Consider the following 19,984-nt stretch of genomic DNA (forward strand, 5'->3'; position numbering starts at 1 on the left):
AGAGAGGATGGTGAGAGAGAAAGAAAGAGTGAGGGGGTGGTGAGCAAGAGAGAGCATATGAGTGAGAGATTGACCGTGGCAATGTGAGGTAGTAAAATGAGACCTGTTTGCAGGAGGACATTGGCAGTGGTAGGAGTGCAGCATTGTTGCTTGTTTTGTTTTGTAGGCCCTACTTTCCTCTTACCCAGACTAACTGACTCCCTCTAAGTTCTCCTACTACCTTACACTGCGCACACACATCCCATAGCCATAGACATTAACACAGTAGATTGTCAGATCTTGGCCTCTTACCTACAGATAGCATACTCTCAAGTCTTTCAGCCAGACCCATAGACGATTGGCGCCCCGTTAACTAAGCACTTATGAACTGCACCCTTCAATGCCAAAGATTGCAGCCTCCCCCCCTGTTCAACTGATGACTCCACCTCGTTTTATTACAGAGCAACATGCAGCGAGTCCACCAAAAGTCACAGGTGGGCACTAATCAAGACAACTTGCATGACATTATAGTATGACTTTGGTGAGGCTGGTCAATTTAAACCGCAAATACTTGAGAAAGATGTTTCATCTGATTGACATACTTATTTTTTTATAATCCGTTAAAATAGTGACCATGTGTCCTCTGGAGGAAGAAAATGTATTGAAAGTGGATTATTCAACAGCAGCCATACAATTAAAAAAACTTTCAATGGTGATCCACTGTTTGGAAACAAAGCTCTTTTGGGGTAGAGAAGAGTACCTAAATTTCTTTTAACCAAAGACAATGGTTTGGCTATAAATAAAGATCAATATGGGAAGTTTACCTCTTACAAACAGGCCAGCTAAATGGTCAAACTCTGCTATGTCAGAACATCCAAACATGTGTGTTTCTTTCTTTTGCCTGATGAACGGGCCGACTGAAACCGGGATTGGTGAGAACATGGTTTGAATCTGTGCAGCTAGCTGCAAATAGTTAAAGTCCCACTAGTTTCAGAAACTCGCCATTTCTGGTTCATACAGTCACTCACAGGTCTAGCGGCAGTAAGGTACACAGGTGTACGTCATATTTACCTCTAGAAATGCTGATTGAAACAACGGACTCCGAGTGCCTCTACAGTCAGGCATGCAGTGTTGTTGATGGCAGACCTCTTGGCCTCAGCGCTGCGCTGCTGCAACTCCACGTGTTAAGGGTGGGATCCTCCTTGTTCTCGTTCTCTGGTCTACTTCAATAACAATTGAGTGGGGGAGGAATAGGAACCCACCTGGGCCCTCATGACAGGGAAGGATATCATCCCTGCATTGGCCCGCCCATGGAGTGGCATCGGTCACATAATATGTACTATGCTGGGGGGCCGCTGTGAGTTTCACAAAAGCTGGGTGGGATCAAGCCAATGACTGCCACCCCATCCTGTTGAGAGACAGGTGTTGGGACCTCGCGAGACACACTATCACGGCAGTCTCACGAGATTTGGAGCGCGACCTGATGAGCGCTGGCAGAGGGCATGCAGCGGCATTTTGGAAGGCCCCGGCAATATTACCACAGCAATAAAAGCTGTTTAATTCTACTGGCTCATCCTCATCATTTAAACAACATTTGTCAACGAGGACTGGGATTTGCAACCTGCATTTGATCATCATGCAAGGAGCAATACCGCCCCCACCTTTTCTACAAACAGCAGGTAGGCCTGCAATCCCATCGCCACAATAGCATCCGATATTCACAACCTACTTGGAAGCAGTAGGAGATGCGGGTTACACTGCGGCAAAGGCGCAGAGCCATGTTATGGGGGGGTAGAAGGCCAGAGAGTGTTTGCAGGCCTTACGCCCGAAGCAACGGGCGATGAAAATTATGACATGTATAAAGAAGTTGTCAGAAGAATAATTTTGCGCTTTGCCAGCAAAGAAAATACAGTACTGCACAGGATACGATTCTACAATCGCAAACAAGAAGCATCAGAACCCATAGACGACTATGTGACCAAACTGCGAGAACTAGCAGCACTGTGCAACTTTGCCAATAATGCAGGAGTAATCTGCGACATGCTGACAGTCCACACCAACACCAGAAAAGTGCACAACAAATTTATCTTGGAGAAAGAACTCCAACTGGAGAAGGCCATAGAGATTGTGAGAGCAGTTGAAGAAAGCGCAGGGCAATGGAAAGAGTACGCAGGAAGCTCCGGCCCAGCGGAAGTCCAAGCGATCAATTTCAGGTACAAGAAGGAGAAGCAGTTGACGGATGCAAGAGAAGGGAAGTGGGGGAAGAAGGAACCGCTGAAGTGCCACAGGTGCACCAGCACCAAACACTTAACCAACGACAGAGAATGTCCAGCAAGAGACAAAGAAGTGTGTAAGAAAATTGGACACTTTTCAGTGGTGTGCAGGTGGCGTAATTGAAAAGTAACGAACATTAACGAGGAACGCAACAAAGAAGGAGAATCATCATCTGAAGAGGAAGGGAGACCCACAGTGCTTATGATAAACAGCCCACAGGCCAGGAGAGAAAAGTCCCACTGTTCAATCAGAGTCAATGGCATGGAAATGAGCGTCACGGCGGACTCAGGCTCCGACTTGACCATACAGCCCCTGCGCACATACAAAAAAATGATAGGCACTGAAACGGTTGAAGTTCTCAGCACACTCCACAAACCCACAGTATTTGGAGGTGTGTAAGTGGACCTATAAGGATATATCAAAGGGAAGGTGGAGTTCAAGAGGAGAGAAACTTCTACGAGAATATACTTCATGCAAGAAGGCCCAGCAGTTCAAGGATGGGACGATCAAGGCAAGCTCAAGATCAAATAGATCCCAGCACGGAAGATCAAGTGTTATCGGTCAATACAGGAGGAGTGCTGGTAATTAAAGAAGACTTTCCCAAACTGTTTTCGGAAGGGGCAGAGTGTTCTCAAAGCTGGACATGAGGGATGCTTATCATCAGATTCACCTTCAAAAGAATCCAAGCCATTCACAGCGTTCATCAACCCGTTTGGCACATATCAATTCACCAAGATGCCTTTCAGTTTATCGTCTGCAGTTTCAGCGCATGATGGACTTACTACTACGTGACATAGGTAACGTGTCAAAGGACGATATACTGGTCTATGACGCGGATGAACACACGCACAATGTCACTCTCAAAAAGGTCCTCATCAAAGTACAGGATGCTGGAGTCAAGTTTAGATATGAAAAGTGTATCTTAAGAGCACAAGAAGTTGAATACTTGGGGTACAAGATTTCGTCCCGGGCATAAGCCCCAAACAAAACCTGGTGCAAGCCATCGTCATAGCTCCGGAGCCAACCAATAAAGAAGAAGCAAGGTTGTTTCTGGGACTCAGACAATACTATGCCAAATTCATTCCCATTTTTTCAGAGATCACAATGCCACTGCAGAACCTACTAAAAAAATGTGCAGAGTTCCCATGGTTAGAGGCCCAGAAGGAAGTGGAAATTATAAAAGGACGAATAGTGGAAGCACCGTGCCTCCAGCCGTTCAATCCGGCGTAGGATACAGACATCACCACGGATGCCAGTGCGTGAGGTCTAGGTGCCATGCTCACCCAGAAGAACGTAGACACCGAGCACGTTGTGGCATTGACCTCTAAAGCCCTGTCCATGGCTGAGAAGAATTACTCCACAGTGGAAAAAAAAATCTGGCCTGTGCCTGGGCTGTGGAGCATTTCAGAACTTATGTATGGGACACAACGTTCAAACTAGTCACCGACCATAAGCCCCTAATTCATATGCTCAGTCCAGGAGGGTCAAGATCATCAACACCCAGGTTGGCACGCATAGCAGCAAAACTCCAGAAACACACGTTTGAAATCACTCACATAGCCGGGTGGAGAACTGCCCAGGCAGATTGCATGTCAAGACTACCTGGGAACAAAGAGAAAGACACCATGTTCCTGCGAGATGAATGCATTGTAGCATCAATCCAAGACCTCAGAGGCCCAGAATTCCTGGAGTTAAGTGAAGGACATTGGAACGAGGAGCACAGTAAAGACTCCACCATGGTGAGACTTAGAGAGTGGGTTAGGAACAGATGGCCTGAAGAAAGGGCTGTACCGGAAGGCATGAGGCCGTATTGTAAACTGGCAGTATAATATTCAGAGTCGGAAGGACTACTCTTAAAAGGAGATCAAGTAATACCGCCAGTGGGAATGAGAAGATTTATACTGTGCAGGGCCCACTCAGGGCATTTAGGAAACACCATGACATGGCAAAGGGTGAGAGGCGTACTGGTGGCCTGCCATGGACCAGGAAATACGCACCATGATTGAAAGATGTCACAAGTGTCTCAACAGTGACAAACGCTTGAAGACCAGACAAGCCCCGATGATTCCCGTGGAGATCAAAGAAACAGTGTGGCGCAAAGTAGGGCTAAATTTCATAGGGCCATTGGAGGCAATGGTTCCCGAACATCGGTATGGCATAGTACTTGGTAGACTACCTATCGAAATGGGTAGAAGCAGAATTTGTCCCCAACATCACCACGACCACCGTCAGAGGTCCTCACATCCATTTTCCAAAGGGAAGGTCTAGTGGGGAGGGCCAATAGGTTCATCAAAGGAGCCTTCCAGTTAGCAACCGTATCGGGAATGGATCCCCTCAAAACCGTCAAGGAAGCAGTCGCCGCCCACAGATTAACCAGTAGCGGCATCACCCAAGGGTTGTTGTTTTGAATGCTAAGGGGGAGGAGAGCAGTATCCATGCTGGTACCACCGTGGTTGGCCAGATTAAGAGAAGATGATGAAATAGATATGGCTGAGGTAGTATGGAGGTTGGAAAGCAGCAAAGTGTGCATGAAGAGATGGAATGATCAGAGAAGAACGACCCAAGACCGCAAAGTCAAGGATGGCGATTGGATCAAAATATGTCTACCGAACAAGGTCCAGATGACAGGTTCGAAATTCAGTCAACCAATAAAAGTTATCCATAGAGGGACCAATCACGTCCGCACAGAGGATGGGCGCACGTGGAACATGGAGAGTGTGGCGATGTTCGAGAAGCAGCACGAAGCAGGAAGATCCCAAGAGGAATACACCACTGACAAAAGCCCTGTCAGACCTGCCACAAGAGAGCGAGAACCAGAAATCACCACGAGAGAAATCATGGAGGGAGAGACCGGAAGAGAGGTATTAGAAACATCCCAAGAAGCGAGTCAAACTCAGGACATCGGTGGTAGGAAGGGAGATCATCCGAGAAGAGGGCACAGAAGACCGGTGAAGTATGATGACTTTGTTCTAGAATGAACTTCACTGTGTTAACAAAGGGAGGTGTGTTGGGACCTCACGAGACATGCTATCACGGCAGTCTCGCGAGATTTGGAGCGCAACCTGACGAGTGCCGGCAGAGCGTGCGCTGCAGCATTTCGAAAGGCGCCAAGCTAAGGAGCAGCTGTGCTCCCAGCGCTCCTCCTTAGTGAGAGACTGCAGACTGCATTGGGAATTATTTATGTGCTTCCTCTGCAAAACCTGTTAACGTGGTTCCTGGACAATCATAGAACCACACTGGTTGTTATTGTTGAAGCTACCACAGCAATAAAAGCTGTTTACTTCTACTGGCTCATCCTCATCATTTATACAACAGGTTAGGGGTTGGGGTCAAATGCATCCATGCTTTGGGGGCTTTTTAATTTCAATGCCCCCAACCATCTTTTTGGGGTCAGTTTAAAGAGGCATTTGTTCCCAACTTGGGCAGATTGCATACTGAGCTTTTGCAACAGGGATTACTTAGTAGAGTCCTCCAGCTGCACATTCTGCATAATCAGATCCTCACTATATTGTGTAGCTAATACAACTGCATGTGAATGACAAACATTACACATGTTTTTCGTTTATAGTGAGAGTGAGCCTTTTTTCCATGCTTGTAATCCATCACAATGCATTACAAAAAACAAGATTCGGCAATGGCAACAGTTTTGTGAAGGCATGGGAACGCCATTTGTCAGGCACTGCTGTATTGGTATTAACTGGCCATCGATGCCTAATACCTAATAAAATATTTGGCTTATGTTGTTTAAAAGGACTTCAGTGATGGACATGCATAGTGCTTATAAATCGAGTAACTGAAGGCAGACCGGGTTAAGACATGTTTATTACACAAATAGCACGTTTACAGCTTCAGTTAAGTCATTAACTCTCAGAAGACTGCATTGAAAAAACACTGGCAGGCAGTTCGAGCACAAAGTTTGATGATGCGGTTTGAAAAAGCTGCCTCTAAAAGATCTCAGGAAGATGCGTTTTGGGTGGGGAGGGGCAGAAAGGGAGTGGGAATGTCCATGGGCAGCCAATGGGGGGAGGGGTTAAATAACCAAACACCTACAAGCTTTATGTCCCTCCTCATATGCCATTTTCACCGGTTATACTCTGATGGAATAGTTTTGGCTTAAAGGTTGCACTTTAGCATCACCAAAAAGCCAAAACTAAGAATTGGCCAGTGCCCGAACAGACCAGCTGGCCCAGGGCATATATCAATAACGGTGTGCTTTATAGAGAGGCCAGTGTGAGAGGGTCTGAATAGCATCTGGCAAACAATATGTACTATGCTGAGGGGCCACTGTGAATGTGTGTTGCACCAAGAGGCCAAGATGAGGGTCAGAGTAGTAGCTGCCATGTACTTTGAGCCTTACTGGGGACAATGTGAGTACTAGAGCTGCATAATTTCCATTTTGTGTGCTGCATTAATTGGACAATCTGGGGGTCCGAGCAGCTCCTTTTTCTCAATGTTTGCTCAACTGAGAGGCAGTCATGTAAGAAGACTCCAGTGCATTGGTCTGCCACAAAGTGTGATGCATTGCGGAGCCAAAATGGGAGCCAGAGCAGTATCTCTTACTTACTGCGTGCTGTAATGATGGGCCAATGCGAGAGCCTGAGCAGCATGTGCCACTTGCTCTGTGGAAACCACAGCCCACCCGGAAATCTCTAACATTACAGAACTGAAAAGAATAAAATGAAAAATCTCTAAATTCGAACAGAGAGGAAATGCACTGGTCCTTGACAAATGAAGAATGTAAAAGGCAACCTTTTTACTCTTATTAGGCTTCGATACAGGGTGGGGCAACACTCCAGATATCCTGCACTCCCCTTTGAACAATCTTCTGAAAACGACCCTTTGACTCAGCTATCCACCATCAACAATTTGACTTAATGTTAAGTATATGTGGAATCTGAAACCACTGGCTGGGCTGTTTATGTTGTGTCATTGTTAATGTGTTAAAGTATAGCCAGCTACTCCAGTTCTACACCTACACTTTTTGGTATACACTTTTACGGATTTGGTTTTACCAGCTCTTAATATCTTGGTGAGTTCAACATTGTGCTACAATTAAAGATTAACTAATCACTTGCTTATTTTCATTAAGAAGCAAGGATCAGGTCTCTTACAAGGCTGATGCAGTAGTCCCTTGCCTATTTTCTATCCCAAAAACACAACATGAGCGATTTCCTGTTGTTCATGTAGGAGAGATATCCAGCAGGTAACGGGCTGTTATTATTCCATGGTTCTTGCTCACAATCACACTTTCTTGGTGATTTTACCCATACTATATTAGCCATGAAGGCTTTTTGGGAAGGTCCAACCTGTCCTTTTGAATTATAGGTTATCAGTGGACACTAGCCAGCTTTCCCAAAACGTTCTATACCTGCGTGTATGTTTCTCTTTTTAGCTCTTGTGCCATCACTTAGGCTACGTGGGACTTTTCATGCACATTTTTGGGAATTCCTACATTAACCCCTACTCACAGGCCCCTGGGCTGTCTGTGCACTATATAAATGTAAAAAAATAAATAAAAATAAAAAAATGCCTACCATTTCTCTAAGGTAATTAATTATTGCTCAGGTGTACAAACAGTATTTAATCCTAAGAATATTTACTTGTTTCCTAACTGAAATGCGATGTTCATTTAGTCTGCTTTTGTCTGTTCAAACACTTGAGTACGGACAGTCACAAAACGCATTCCATAATATAAATAGATTGATTTCTAATAATAAGTGTCTATAAACACCATATTTTGAAGGATTTAGTGAATTATTGTTGACAGATTAGAGTATACATAAAATGTATGGAATATTTTTGGAGCTGGTTCCATATACTACTACAATTCTGAATTTTACTGATTGTTTTCAATAATTTCTTTTTTCTCTATTTTATGTTTGTCATATCCAAATGTGTTATTATGTAGAACTTTAGAAGAGTGCTATAGGTCGTCAACATTGACCACAGTGCACAACACGTGTCCATTTGAAATTCTATTGTTACGATTACTTGTACTGTTTTCTGTTACATTAGGTAGGCTGTACAGGTCATGGACCTACGGGAGCCAATTACAAAAATAATTCTGCTTTGTTTTCAATGAACTGCCAATTGACTTCATCTTTTTGGTCTCGATAATCTCTTGGTATCCAGAGCAAATGAGCAATTGTGTTTGCTATGTTTTTGGGACCGATTGTGAAAACATTTACTATTGGATCACTTCAGATACTTCTAATATGTGTGGAGCACAAATAATTAGTGGTTGAGTGAACACCGCTTCTTAGTCTGTTCTATTTATACTAATCTTTCTTTGTAGTTCAAAAATAGAGCTCATCAAGTTGTGCGTGGGGTGCAGCCCACCAATATGTGCCATCTTGTAAGGCATTGTGTGCACCTGCAGAAGAAAGACCAAGGCTAATTGGCCTTTGTTGTGTGCTGCACACCCTCTTACCCGCTAGAGGATGTTTCTGTTCATATAATAGTATACTAGCTTTTGTGATAGTTCATTAACAAACGTATTCTTCGAATTCAAGAAATTAACGTTTTTATTCTTTAGAAATCAAAATGTTCAGCAAATGCTAATTTTTGGCCACTGCATTTCAGACATAATGTCCTTCGTCAGGGCCTTAGGTTGTTGCCTGATAATAGTTGTCACCAACACAGTAATATACATCAAGGATCAAAGTGTGAATATATGCATATTTCCAAGTTGTGCCATCCACAAAAATACGACAAGGTTGCAAGAATTAGGAGGGTGCCCACAAGACATACATTAACATTTAACAAAGGAGAGGAGAAACGATATGGCAACATTATTGAAATACATCAAACGTGTTAAAAGTATGTTCATTAGTACTTAACAGTACATTGGAAAACATCGTGGACCATAATCCTTCATGTTGTTTGTGCTAACACATCTAATTGTGTTTAGTGTGCACTATTGCTGGAGCTGATTACCCATGTATACTTATATTGTCAGTATGTCCCGGTAGGATAACTCAGCGGCAAAGTGCTCGTCTTGGAAACAAGATATAAATACGCAACTAAGGCATATTCCTGTAACAGTGCCTTGATGCCCCTGGGCTGTGTGAGCGTTTTAAAAATGCAAAATAAATAAATGTTCTCGTGATAGGCGCATTGAGTAACCACTGTCATTCAGTATTGCAAGAACTCGTAAAAAAGATTTACACAACTACCTCGTGCATGCTTTAAAGATAACATTATACTCGGGGCAATACTAAAGATATAAACCACTATCAACAAAATGACTGCAACGCTTATAGACACTTACCATAGATTAACATACATGGGAGCACACAATATGCAACAAGTAAGTTTATACGATCAGCATGAATGGGTATGAATCGTCACTGTTTCCTGCACTGGCTAAACATGAACCAACACACAACTGTTCATACAATTGTTGCAATAGCTGAATGACAGTGGTTTCCTGCATTGACAGCATGGAGGCTCATACACGGCTTGCTGTGGTCGCTCACAATGAATAAATGGGTAGGCAACAGGCTAGAGCTGCTGGTTTTCTGGTTGAATTGTGTTATGGATTGGCAGTCACAAAAAGAAACAAGGGCTTTGTCGCCAAGTCTGTCTTTCAATGAACATAATTTGAGCTTGTTAAAGATCTCACTTTAACAGTCTTCGAGATGGAAACTCAGCGAATGCTATGAGTAGGGGCTTGTGCTATAAGTTGCTGCCTCCAGGCCACCTGACCTTCGCTTGATCATGCTGGAGATAACCTTATCACAAGATGGCGGATCGCAACATGTGCCATTCATGGATATTAATCCTTCAAAATGAAAGGGAAGCTCTGTGAAAAAGAATGTTTAATACATGGATACATGGTGCGAGGCAGATGCCATTATGATTGGTTGAATTAAACACATGGGTGAGTATTTCCATTAAAGGTAAATATGTGTTGTTAAAAACTTGTCTTGAATAAAATATTCCTTTCAGATAATCACCCCATCTTCTCTCCTTAAATATTAACTCTCACACTCAGAAGAGCTCCAGAAGCAGGGCCCTTATGCAGCCAGACAAACCTGGCTGCCTGAGCTACATTACCCAAATAAAACCGCGTTTGCAATGTTTGGTAAATCCTGAATATAATGAAAATGCAGGTTATTTAGTATTCAGCCAAACATTCACCCAAGCCTACTGACGAGAGTGAGGCAGGGGCACACAGGAGTCATTAGGAGACATAGCTGGAGATACAGTTGGCACCTCATTGATCTTATATTTTTAGTGCAACAGTTTCTCGTTCTGTCACTCAACAGTGAGTTCCAAAGAGGGTCTCATGACAGGTTATGGTAAGAACAGACGGAGCTAAAACAATAAGAAGGCTTCAAAGTTCTTGTTAGGCAGAAACCTGTGCAGTTCCCTTTGGGAACACTGCAAAAGATTTAGGACTACAGGTGTTAGCAGTAAACCCACTTGGTAGCAGTCTGTACCACCCAGATTTACCTGGTAGCTGTGGCTGAGCAGTCAGACTTCCCTCAAGAAGAGTTAGGCAGTATGCAAAGTATACACAATAGACACTCAGATACAATAATACAAGCAAACACTGCACCAGAGCTTTGGTATCAAAGTATATAATTATTTATTTAAAAACACACTGTTTGAAACACTCCAGCACTCTTATTGTAAAACACTCTAAACACAGTTACTATTATAATATATATACAACCCTTATTCCTTATCAGATAAGTCTTAGTTAACACCACTTATTTCCAGACAGAGGTGAGCGCTTAACTATAGATGGCACTCCAATAAGTTCATGAAGAAGGGAGGGAAAAAGACAGAATATGGAAAGATACACCACTCTAAGATTTAGGAACACTTTTAGCAAGGCAGAAGAGCAAAAGTCACTTGTGAGCCAAAGTCCATAGGCTGGGCCCACTCTTAGAGAGAGCAGAGCACAAATGCGCCCAAGATCACACAGTTACACTAGGCTTTGAAAGTCTTGCAGAGAGTTCGAAAAGAGTTTAGAGAGGCTCAGAAAAGTTTAGCCAGGGTGTCCCAGGCTAACCCAGGTTCGAAAGCCGGGGGCTAAATCTACCCCGTACAGTCGGTGGCAAGGGAAGCCAGGTGGAACACGGTACCTTAAATGGGAAGGATCCTCCAGCGGTGGCAGTTGTTCCGGGCAGCGGGTGCAAGTCTCAGCGTCGTCCAGGGGAAGAGAAGATCTCGACTTGGAGGAAAGCTGAACGTCGTTGCACTGCCAGGGAAGAAACCACCCGCAGAGTTTTCCAGTTAAAGGTATTACCCTTTATTTCGTGGTCGTGGTAAAATGTGGTATTCCGGTTTCCGGGGTGCTTGGCACAGGCAAGTCCTCCACGAGATGCGTCGGGAAGGCGAAAAGACAGTGAAACTGGTTATCCCACCAGTCAAAGGAAGAAGACTCTCCAGAGGGAGATCTCCTCTGTCGTTCGGAAAAGTGGTAGACGGTCCAGCAGGGCTCCACCGGTGGTGTCGTCGTGGCAGGTCGGCTCAGCTTCTCCCTCATCGGATTCTTAGGTCCTGTGGCGACTTCTGAAGTTCCAGTCCCCAAAGCCCTGCTTTTATGCAGAAAACCCCCATTCACTCAGCCCAGCTGTCACTCAAACATGCTAAGTGGTGAGCTGGCCGGCTCACCACTTGGGCCAATCAGGACGGAGTGCGACTTGAGTTGCCTAGGCAACTCAGTCCAGGGTGCCTAAATCTCCCTCCACCCCTCGTAAGTACCCCAGACAGAGTGGCACCACTTTGGAGGGCTTCTGTGGAGAAGCCCGCCAAAAAGTGGAACAAAGGCCTCGACTTGGGTTGGAGTCACAGAAGAGAACACAAACGCCATTTTAGAACCACGTTTTGGCAAAAAATACCAACCGGAGAATTAATAATAATTAAATAAAGCGGCGGTATGTTCGGGGCTATCGTAATTAAACAAATAAAGATAGTAGCCTCGAACAATGGGAAAATCCCATAGAGAAATATTCGCGGTTGAATAGAAAAAGTAGTATCCACTGCCACCAGCCAAAACTCGATCAGGGGGGACGGAGACGTGCCCCCTCGACTAACAGACCCCGGGGCAATCGAACTGCCCCAGCCAGTACGTCCACAATATGATGGTTTGTACTGGTTCTGTTCAGAATTCAAGACTAGTAAAGTCAATGGTGACTTTACATGCCCTGGGAGACAGTAGTCAGTCCCTGGTTATGGAGTCTATACTGGGGGGTCACTAAGACACCCCTGTGTTACAGCACTGAGGGTGCTGTGTAACACACATCACAAAAACACATGAAGCCCTATGGAGTAAAATACCCCATAGCCCATTAAACACATCTAGAGTCAAAGGAACACACTCAAATCATGTCCAAGAGTGAGGGTAAAAGAGTCTCACTCTTGGCAGGAGAAAAAAATAAACCCCAAAAATCCAGCAAAGCTGCTGGGGGACTCACTAGGTTAGGAAATTCAGCCTAAACAGAATTCTCCCTAACAGTTCTACATCCAGTTGTTACATGTACATTGATAACTGGGGCCATTCTAGCATGCCTTCTGATATGTAAAGGAATTTTCAAAGTGAGTTGATTTGTTGAACTTTTATTTTATTTAATAGAATGCATTGATTCATAAATATTTAAAAGATCAGGGGCCAGATTACGGAAACGTTGCAACGGTGCAAGTGCAAAGATGCACATTATTAGCAAGGTCTGCCCTAATTCAAAAACCATTAGGAACTTTCCCTGCAAAAGTGTATATCGCGCCTCACAGCTGTAAGATGCACATGGGCTAAACATGACTGATCACTACAAAGTTGGGCACACTTGTCAAGTTGTTTTATTTGTCCATGTAAATGTTAGTGCCAGGTACAAAGAACAGGCAAATCAAGTAAGGTAAACTCCTGCAAAGAACATCAAGCCTCCACAGAGGTTGCTAGTTGTCAAAAGTTGACATGTTCCCTGATTTATAAGGGGCCCTGGTTCCACATACAATTTGTATGAAAGCGTTTTTATTTTACGTATGACATGTTACAAGGAATCATACTGCCCAAGGAAGAGTCAAATCCTGTTCACAAAATGCACATTTTTGAATTCACAAAAATGTTGATTTACTGTATGATGTGCATGGAAAATTGCCAATTTTCAAATAGTATATTGTGTTCATAACCACAAATCTACACATGCCCATATAGGTTTTCTCTGTGAATTAGGCCTACTTCTTTTTAAAACATATGAGAATTGGATGATTACGTTTTCATCAGGCTAGGTTGCTTGTAATGCTGTTGCTCAATGTTGAAAACTGGAATTAAGTAAACGTGGAGTACCTTACCTTAACTAAGACTTTTTGGGTGATTGCATCAGAGGCAGCAAGCGATGTTGCTTTTATTGTGATGTCGATCTCACCAAGCTGATTTGTTTTTAACGGGAACATAACAGTACGTCCATCATGCCTTGGCACAGACACAACACGCCTGTTTGTGGTAGCATTGATTTCATTTGAGACCAATATAAAGTCAAATGCATCACTTGGGACGAGGATTACCGCAACCTGTCAATAGATAAACAGAAACCAGTTATAGAGTCAGAACACGTGTAAACACTTTCAAAGCAATCATAATGAATTTTTTTTTTACATTTTTTATTAATTTTATTCAAACCAAACAACAATACAAACCAAACATGCAGTGCAATTTATGACAGTTCCATCAAACGCATTTAGTCTTTAGTCACTGCTCCCCCAATCCCACCCCCCTTTATGAGCCTATTTGTTCTTCGCATTCAATATCTGCTTCGTGTGGCAGGGTTTCGCTGCCCTCGGATTCTGTTGGATCCGATACTACTCCAAACATTTCCCCTATCAGTGATTTCCATGCCATCAGGGAGCCCACTTCTTCTTCCCCACCCATGCTGCTCATCTCTTGCCATACCATTGTTTCAGCCTCCGCCCATTTCTGTAACTCTTTCCACCATAACTCCCACCCGTGGCTTGTGACGCTTCTTCCATCCCATAGCAATCCTTCGTTTTGCAAGGACATATGCCAAGTCTTTCAATTTCCCAACATGTTTAAATTTCCGTGATCTGGGGAACCCTCCCAACAGGCAGGCCCAGGCTGTATCTATAACGAGCGTGACCCCTTTCTCCACTAGTTTTTGTGCCACTTTGCCCCAGAAGCATTCAATTACCGGGCATGACCAAAACATGTGTGCCATGTCGGCGTTCTCCTTGTCGCACTTGGGGCACGCCTGGCGCCCAACGTTTTTGAACTTTGATATCCTCAGAGGGGTCATGTACGCCCTGTACGTTATATATAGCTGTATTTTTTTTAATCTGGCATTTCTTGACACCTTCTTGTGGTATCCCAAGGCACGTTCCAATATCCCATCCTCTATCGGGGCTCCCACCTCAGCTTCCCATTCCAATCTCAAATGCACCACTTCCTTCCCGACCTTAGTCATCAACTTCTCATACAAACTAGAGATCTAATGCCCCCCCTCCGATATGTCATATATTGCCCCAATAATAGCATCCGGTTCCTCTGTCAAAATTGTTTCACGCCACGTTTTCCGAATTTTCTGCACCATTCTGTGGTACATAACATATTGACCTGTATGTAATCCCGCCTGTGCCCCAAGTCCTTCGAGGTCCCTAATGGTCCCCTCTTGCCAAATGTCCCCTAACGTTACTAACCCCACTGATTCCCAATAGGTCCTGATAATCACCCTCAGCTGCTTATCTCCCCCTGCCAGTGCAACCAATGGCATCTGCAGGGAGCATGGGAATGGGTCCCCCATCATCCGCAAGCTCGACGCCACATTTTCCACCCAAGCATCATCATCCCAGGGCGCTCCTTCATTTCTGACTCAGGCAACCAAATCATTTCCCTTAGATAAAATCGGGTACAGTTCTACCCAAACAATCTATGTTCAGGGGTCTCTTCATCAGAGAGCCACTTGGCCCCATATTGCAGTTGACCCGCTACATAATAAGCCTCAAAATTAGGCAGTTTAATACCACCTTTTTCATAGAAGTTCTGCAACTTCCATAGCGCCACTCTGGTCCAGGTGCCATGCCACAGGAAGTCCCTACACATACTGTTCAGCTTACCAAAGAACTTCTTAGGCATCATATATGGAATGTTGCTAAAATAATGTAAAAGCCTAGGTAGGGCCACCATCTTAAGCATTGTTCCCCATCCCATCATTGCTAGGGGCAACTTCTCCCAAAATTTCATGCATTTCCTGATTTTCTCGATAGCTATCTCGATGTTACACTTATGTTCCTCTTCTGCTGTGTGGTACACGTCTATCCCAAGGTAATGGAAAGAACTCACCGCCCATGGTATTTGTAGCACCGGCAACCTTTCTACAGGGGTTCCCATATAGCCACCCAGCGGGAATATGCTAGATTTTCTGGGGGTTCACCGCTATGCCGGACAGCCTGGCATAGTTCTCCAACACTTCCAAAATATATTGGAGATTTTCTTCCAGGTATAACAAATCATCTGCATACAAGGATATTAAGTGTCGTTCCCCCCCCCCCACCTCAATATCATATTGCTGCCTAAGGTATATCATTAGGGGCTCTAGGGCTAAAATGTAAAGCATTGGGGACCAGGGGCATCCCTGCCTAGTAACTCTGCTAAGTTGCCATCTCTCAGATATCACTGATCATGTTCGAACTCTGGCCAGTGGCTCACTGTATAGCATTTTAGCCCATTTGATATAACCTGGCCCTACTCCATATCCTCCCAGGGCCGCCAACAGCCATGGCCACTTAACCGAGTCGAAAGCTTTAACTGCGTCTAGTGACACAATCGCCATTTCGCCTTCATTCCTACTCCCCCATTCGACCACCCGGTGGAGTCGCCTGTGGTTGTGAGTTATGTTCCTATTCGGGACGTAGCCCATTTGATCTGGATGAATTAATTTGCCAATCACTCTCCGCAATCTGTTTGCCAGGACAGCTGTCAATATCTTGCTGTCCTGGTTCAGCATCGACAAGGGCCTGTAGAAGCTACAACCATGCCCTGGTTTATTGGGCTTGGGGAGCGGTACTATAATCGCTTCTCTGAGTGACTCCGGCAACCGTCCCACCTCAAATGCTTCATTAAGCATTTCTAACATTGGGGGAAGCATTTCTAACATTGGGGGGAGCACTTCCCCCATATATACTTTATAAAATTCACTAGGGAACCGGTCTGGTCCTGGAGTTTTGCTAGTGGGCAACTGCCTCACAACCTCTTCCAATTCCTCCAAGGTAATTGGTGCATCCAGCTCTTCCCTCTCCTCTTCACTTATCTTGGGCAGTCCTATGTCTTCTAGTGTTTCGATTATCTCCTCTTGGCTGCCCCTTTCCCTATCCTCGTATAGCACCCTGTAATAGTCAGCAAATTCCTTGTTGACTCCTTCTTGGGTAGCCACTGCCTCACTATCCTCTCTAGTTATAGTCATAATCGGGGGTCTAGGGGTTTCGTTTTTGTATAACCATGCTAGGATCCGGCCCGTTTTGTCTCCTCCTGCATGCTGTCTATGTATTTTTTATAATTGAGGTTGCAGAGCCTTTCCCAGTGTTCTGCGCACTGCTGCTGTAATTTGAGTACTAGCTCCGTATCCACACCGCCACTTCCCAATGCTCTTTCTAGTTCATCCTCTGCCCTTTGTAGGTGAGCTAGGACCCCACCCTGCAATCCCCTTGACTTAGCTATGGCAACCCCTCACATCACCACCTTAAAGGCTTCCCATAGTGTACCCGGCGAGTCCACACTACCAGTATTCACCTCAAAATAATTAATAATCTCATCTCTTATATCCTCTCTAAAGACTGGATTTTTAAGCGCCTCTGCACGGAGGCGCCACGTCGGAATCCGCGCCCTCGGGGGGCAATATTGCCATCTGAGGACCAGGGGCGAGTGATCCGAGAGGACCCTCGCCTTATATTCTATATGGGTACTCTCTGCCACTACATCTGGGGTGGTGAAGACATAATCAAGTCTTGTGTGCAGCTGCTGCGGGGCCGAGTAGTGCGAATATTGTCTCTCATTCGGATGATTTGCTCTCCACACGTTTGCAAAGCCAAAATCATCCAGCAGCCTCTGCAGTGCTTTAGCCGCTGGGGTGGGCTTATCAATCCTATCATCTGACCTGTCTACCCTAGGGTTCATTACACAATTGAAATCCCTGCCCCAAATCACCGCACTACCCACACACGCACTAAGGTTGGTGCACAGAGTTCTGAAGTACGCCGCCGCGTTTTGGTTAGGGGCATATGTATTCACAATGCACACTTCTTTATTCTCTATCAGCCCTTTCAATCTAACCAACCTCCCGTCTGTCTCCACCACTTCCTCAATTAGATTAAACGGGACGTGCAGCGCCACCCAGACAAGCACTCCTCTAGCATAGGCAGAGTATGATGAACCCACCACAATCCCTTTCCATTTTTTCCCCACCAGCTCCACTTTCTCCCGCGTCAGATGCGTTTCCTGTAACAGTGCAATATCTATCCTTTGCCTTCTCAAATACAGCATGACCTTATTCCTCTTCAAATAACTGTTCAGTCCTCTGACATTCCACGTTATTATCTTAAGGTCCCCCATGGCTCATTAATATTCTCCTCTCTCCCTTCCAACCAGTCCCTCCCAACCACACGAAACAGATTCCGCACTCTAGTTCTTCCACATAGGCTCCTATTTAAACTCAAACTCCCCACTACAACAAACCACTGCACACCCTCAACTGTTTCCCCAAATGCCTCCCTTCCCCAACCCTTCCCGACCTCAAACCCTACAACATCTCTCCTCCCTCCGCCCTCATCCCCTGCCCCAACATCCACTGCACTCTCCATCCATCCCCATCTCCCCAGAACTGATGCCCAGCTCCATCCCTGGATCTCAGGCGCTCCCGCATCTAGCCCCGTTCCAGCAATTGCCGTACTTGCAGCACAGCAGGAAAAAAATCACCCCAATTGTGACCTAACTATACTACTACTCGGGGGTAGACCTTCTCCAACTCATTGCTCCAACTGGATCTATCAAGTTGAACGCCCTCATCGCTGCCCGTCTTGCATTACACGGATCTCATGGCAATCCAACTATTCTGTCGCATGAGGTTAAGCGCCCTCCCACCCATAGCTCAAGTCAATATTTTCGTACAGGTGCCTCTATCGCTACCCGTCTTGCATTGCACATGTTATATTCTAGACCAACATGTCCATGTGTTCTTTGTTTCGCAGCTCGCAACCCTAGTCTATGTCTCCATTCTGTTTCAACTTTTTTATTCTCTCCCCCCTCCAACCCACCATTCTACCCAACATTATTGTCACTTATCGTATTCTCGTTGAACTTGTTCCTTGTCTCGGTCCGGACAGCCATTTGCATCCAGCCATGTCGTCGCCTCCTCCGGGGTATCAAAAAATATTGCTTTGCCGTTGTGGAAGATCTTGAGCCTCGCAGGATACAACAGCATATATTTGTGGCCAGCTGTGCGCAGTCTCCTCTTTATCGCCACATAGCTATACCGCTGTCTTTGCACTTGCATGGTGTAATCGGGGTATGCAGTGATGGTTGCAGATCCTCTCTTTATCGATCCTCCTTTCCGAAAAAATTCCAATATTTTCTCTTGGTCTCTGTGGTTTAAAATGTTTGCTATGATCGCCCTGGGAGGGGCCCCTGGTTGTGGTCTTCTAACCAGCGCCCTATGTGCGCGTTCTATATCTTGCAAAAACATGGTCTCCATATAATTCGTGGGGTCTTGTCCCTCTTCCCCCTCCGGAAGCCCGACCACTCGCACGTTGTTGCGCCTCGCCCGTCCTTACGCCTCCTCTGCCCGGTTCTCCAAGTTAGCCACCTGTTGTTTCAATACGTGGACTTCTTTAGCATTATTCGTGCTCGTGTCTGTGTTAATCTTCACCGCACTTGCTAAGCCACTCGTCCGCTCCACCAGAGCTCTTACATCTTGTCTCAGCAAGCTGACATCAATCCCCACAGCATCTATTTTGTTCTCCAATGCAGTTCTCTTGTCCGCCATCACTATCCCCCATGAGGCTTTCAGTTCTGTTATGGCTGCTAGGACTTCGCTGTCCTGCCGGGGCATGCTTCCCTCCGTCGGGGCGGTGGGGGATTGTTGCGACTTTGTAAAGATGTCTATCATGGGTTGCTTACTTTTGGCTTTACCGCCCTGTGCCACCATTACTCCACTCTTTCTGTGCTCTGGGGCCTGTCCTCTGCAGGGGCTGATTGCTGTAATCTATCCACTGTTTCCACCTGGCAATGTGAATTCCAATATTCCACCATGTGTAGTGGCCCAGACTGTGTCACAGCCCCTTGTTTGCAGCTGCTTATTTTGTACACTATGCCTCAGCCTGCGCCTTCCCCCCAACTCGTCTTCTGCTTCAGGTTTTCACTCACTTGTTTGTTCCAGGCTTATTTGTTCGTTTGTCGAACTTTATTGCTCCTCTGTCCAGTTCTCCTTTTATGGATCACAATTTCAACTCTCTTCCCTATGCATAACGTACCATGGGGAGGGGGCATGCCCTCTCTGCCTCTCCCTGACGCAGTTCTCCTTATTTGCCAATCTTGAGGGGGGAGAGGGTCCACAATGTTTGCTCCTAATTCTCAGCAATCTCACTCCCCTCCGCACTTATTACATTCAAGACTTTGCACGTGTGCAGGCGGCCCCGCGCTGCTCCATTTATGTTGTGCCCCTTCAGTGCGCTTTTGCCCTGGTCTGGTCGCCACCTCTGGCCACCCGTGCACTCACGC

General features: G+C 45.4%; 1 protein-coding gene across 1 annotated transcript in view; it reads right to left on the minus strand.

Moving 5' to 3' along the window:
* The window catches only part of LOC138453423 (CD109 antigen-like), a 1,481,241-nt gene that overhangs the window by 438,279 nt on the left and 1,022,978 nt on the right, over positions 1–19,984 (minus strand). Inside the window, exon 21 of the mRNA XM_069606256.1 lies at positions 13,555–13,773. Within this exon, the coding sequence (XP_069462357.1) occupies positions 13,555–13,773 (219 nt within the window). The remainder of the gene's footprint in view (positions 1–13,554; positions 13,774–19,984) is intronic.

Source organism: Ambystoma mexicanum, chromosome 4p (assembly GCF_040938575.1).
Source record: "Ambystoma mexicanum isolate Mex_15411 chromosome 4p, UKY_AmexF1_1, whole genome shotgun sequence".
Taxonomy (NCBI): domain Eukaryota; kingdom Metazoa; phylum Chordata; class Amphibia; order Caudata; family Ambystomatidae; genus Ambystoma; species Ambystoma mexicanum.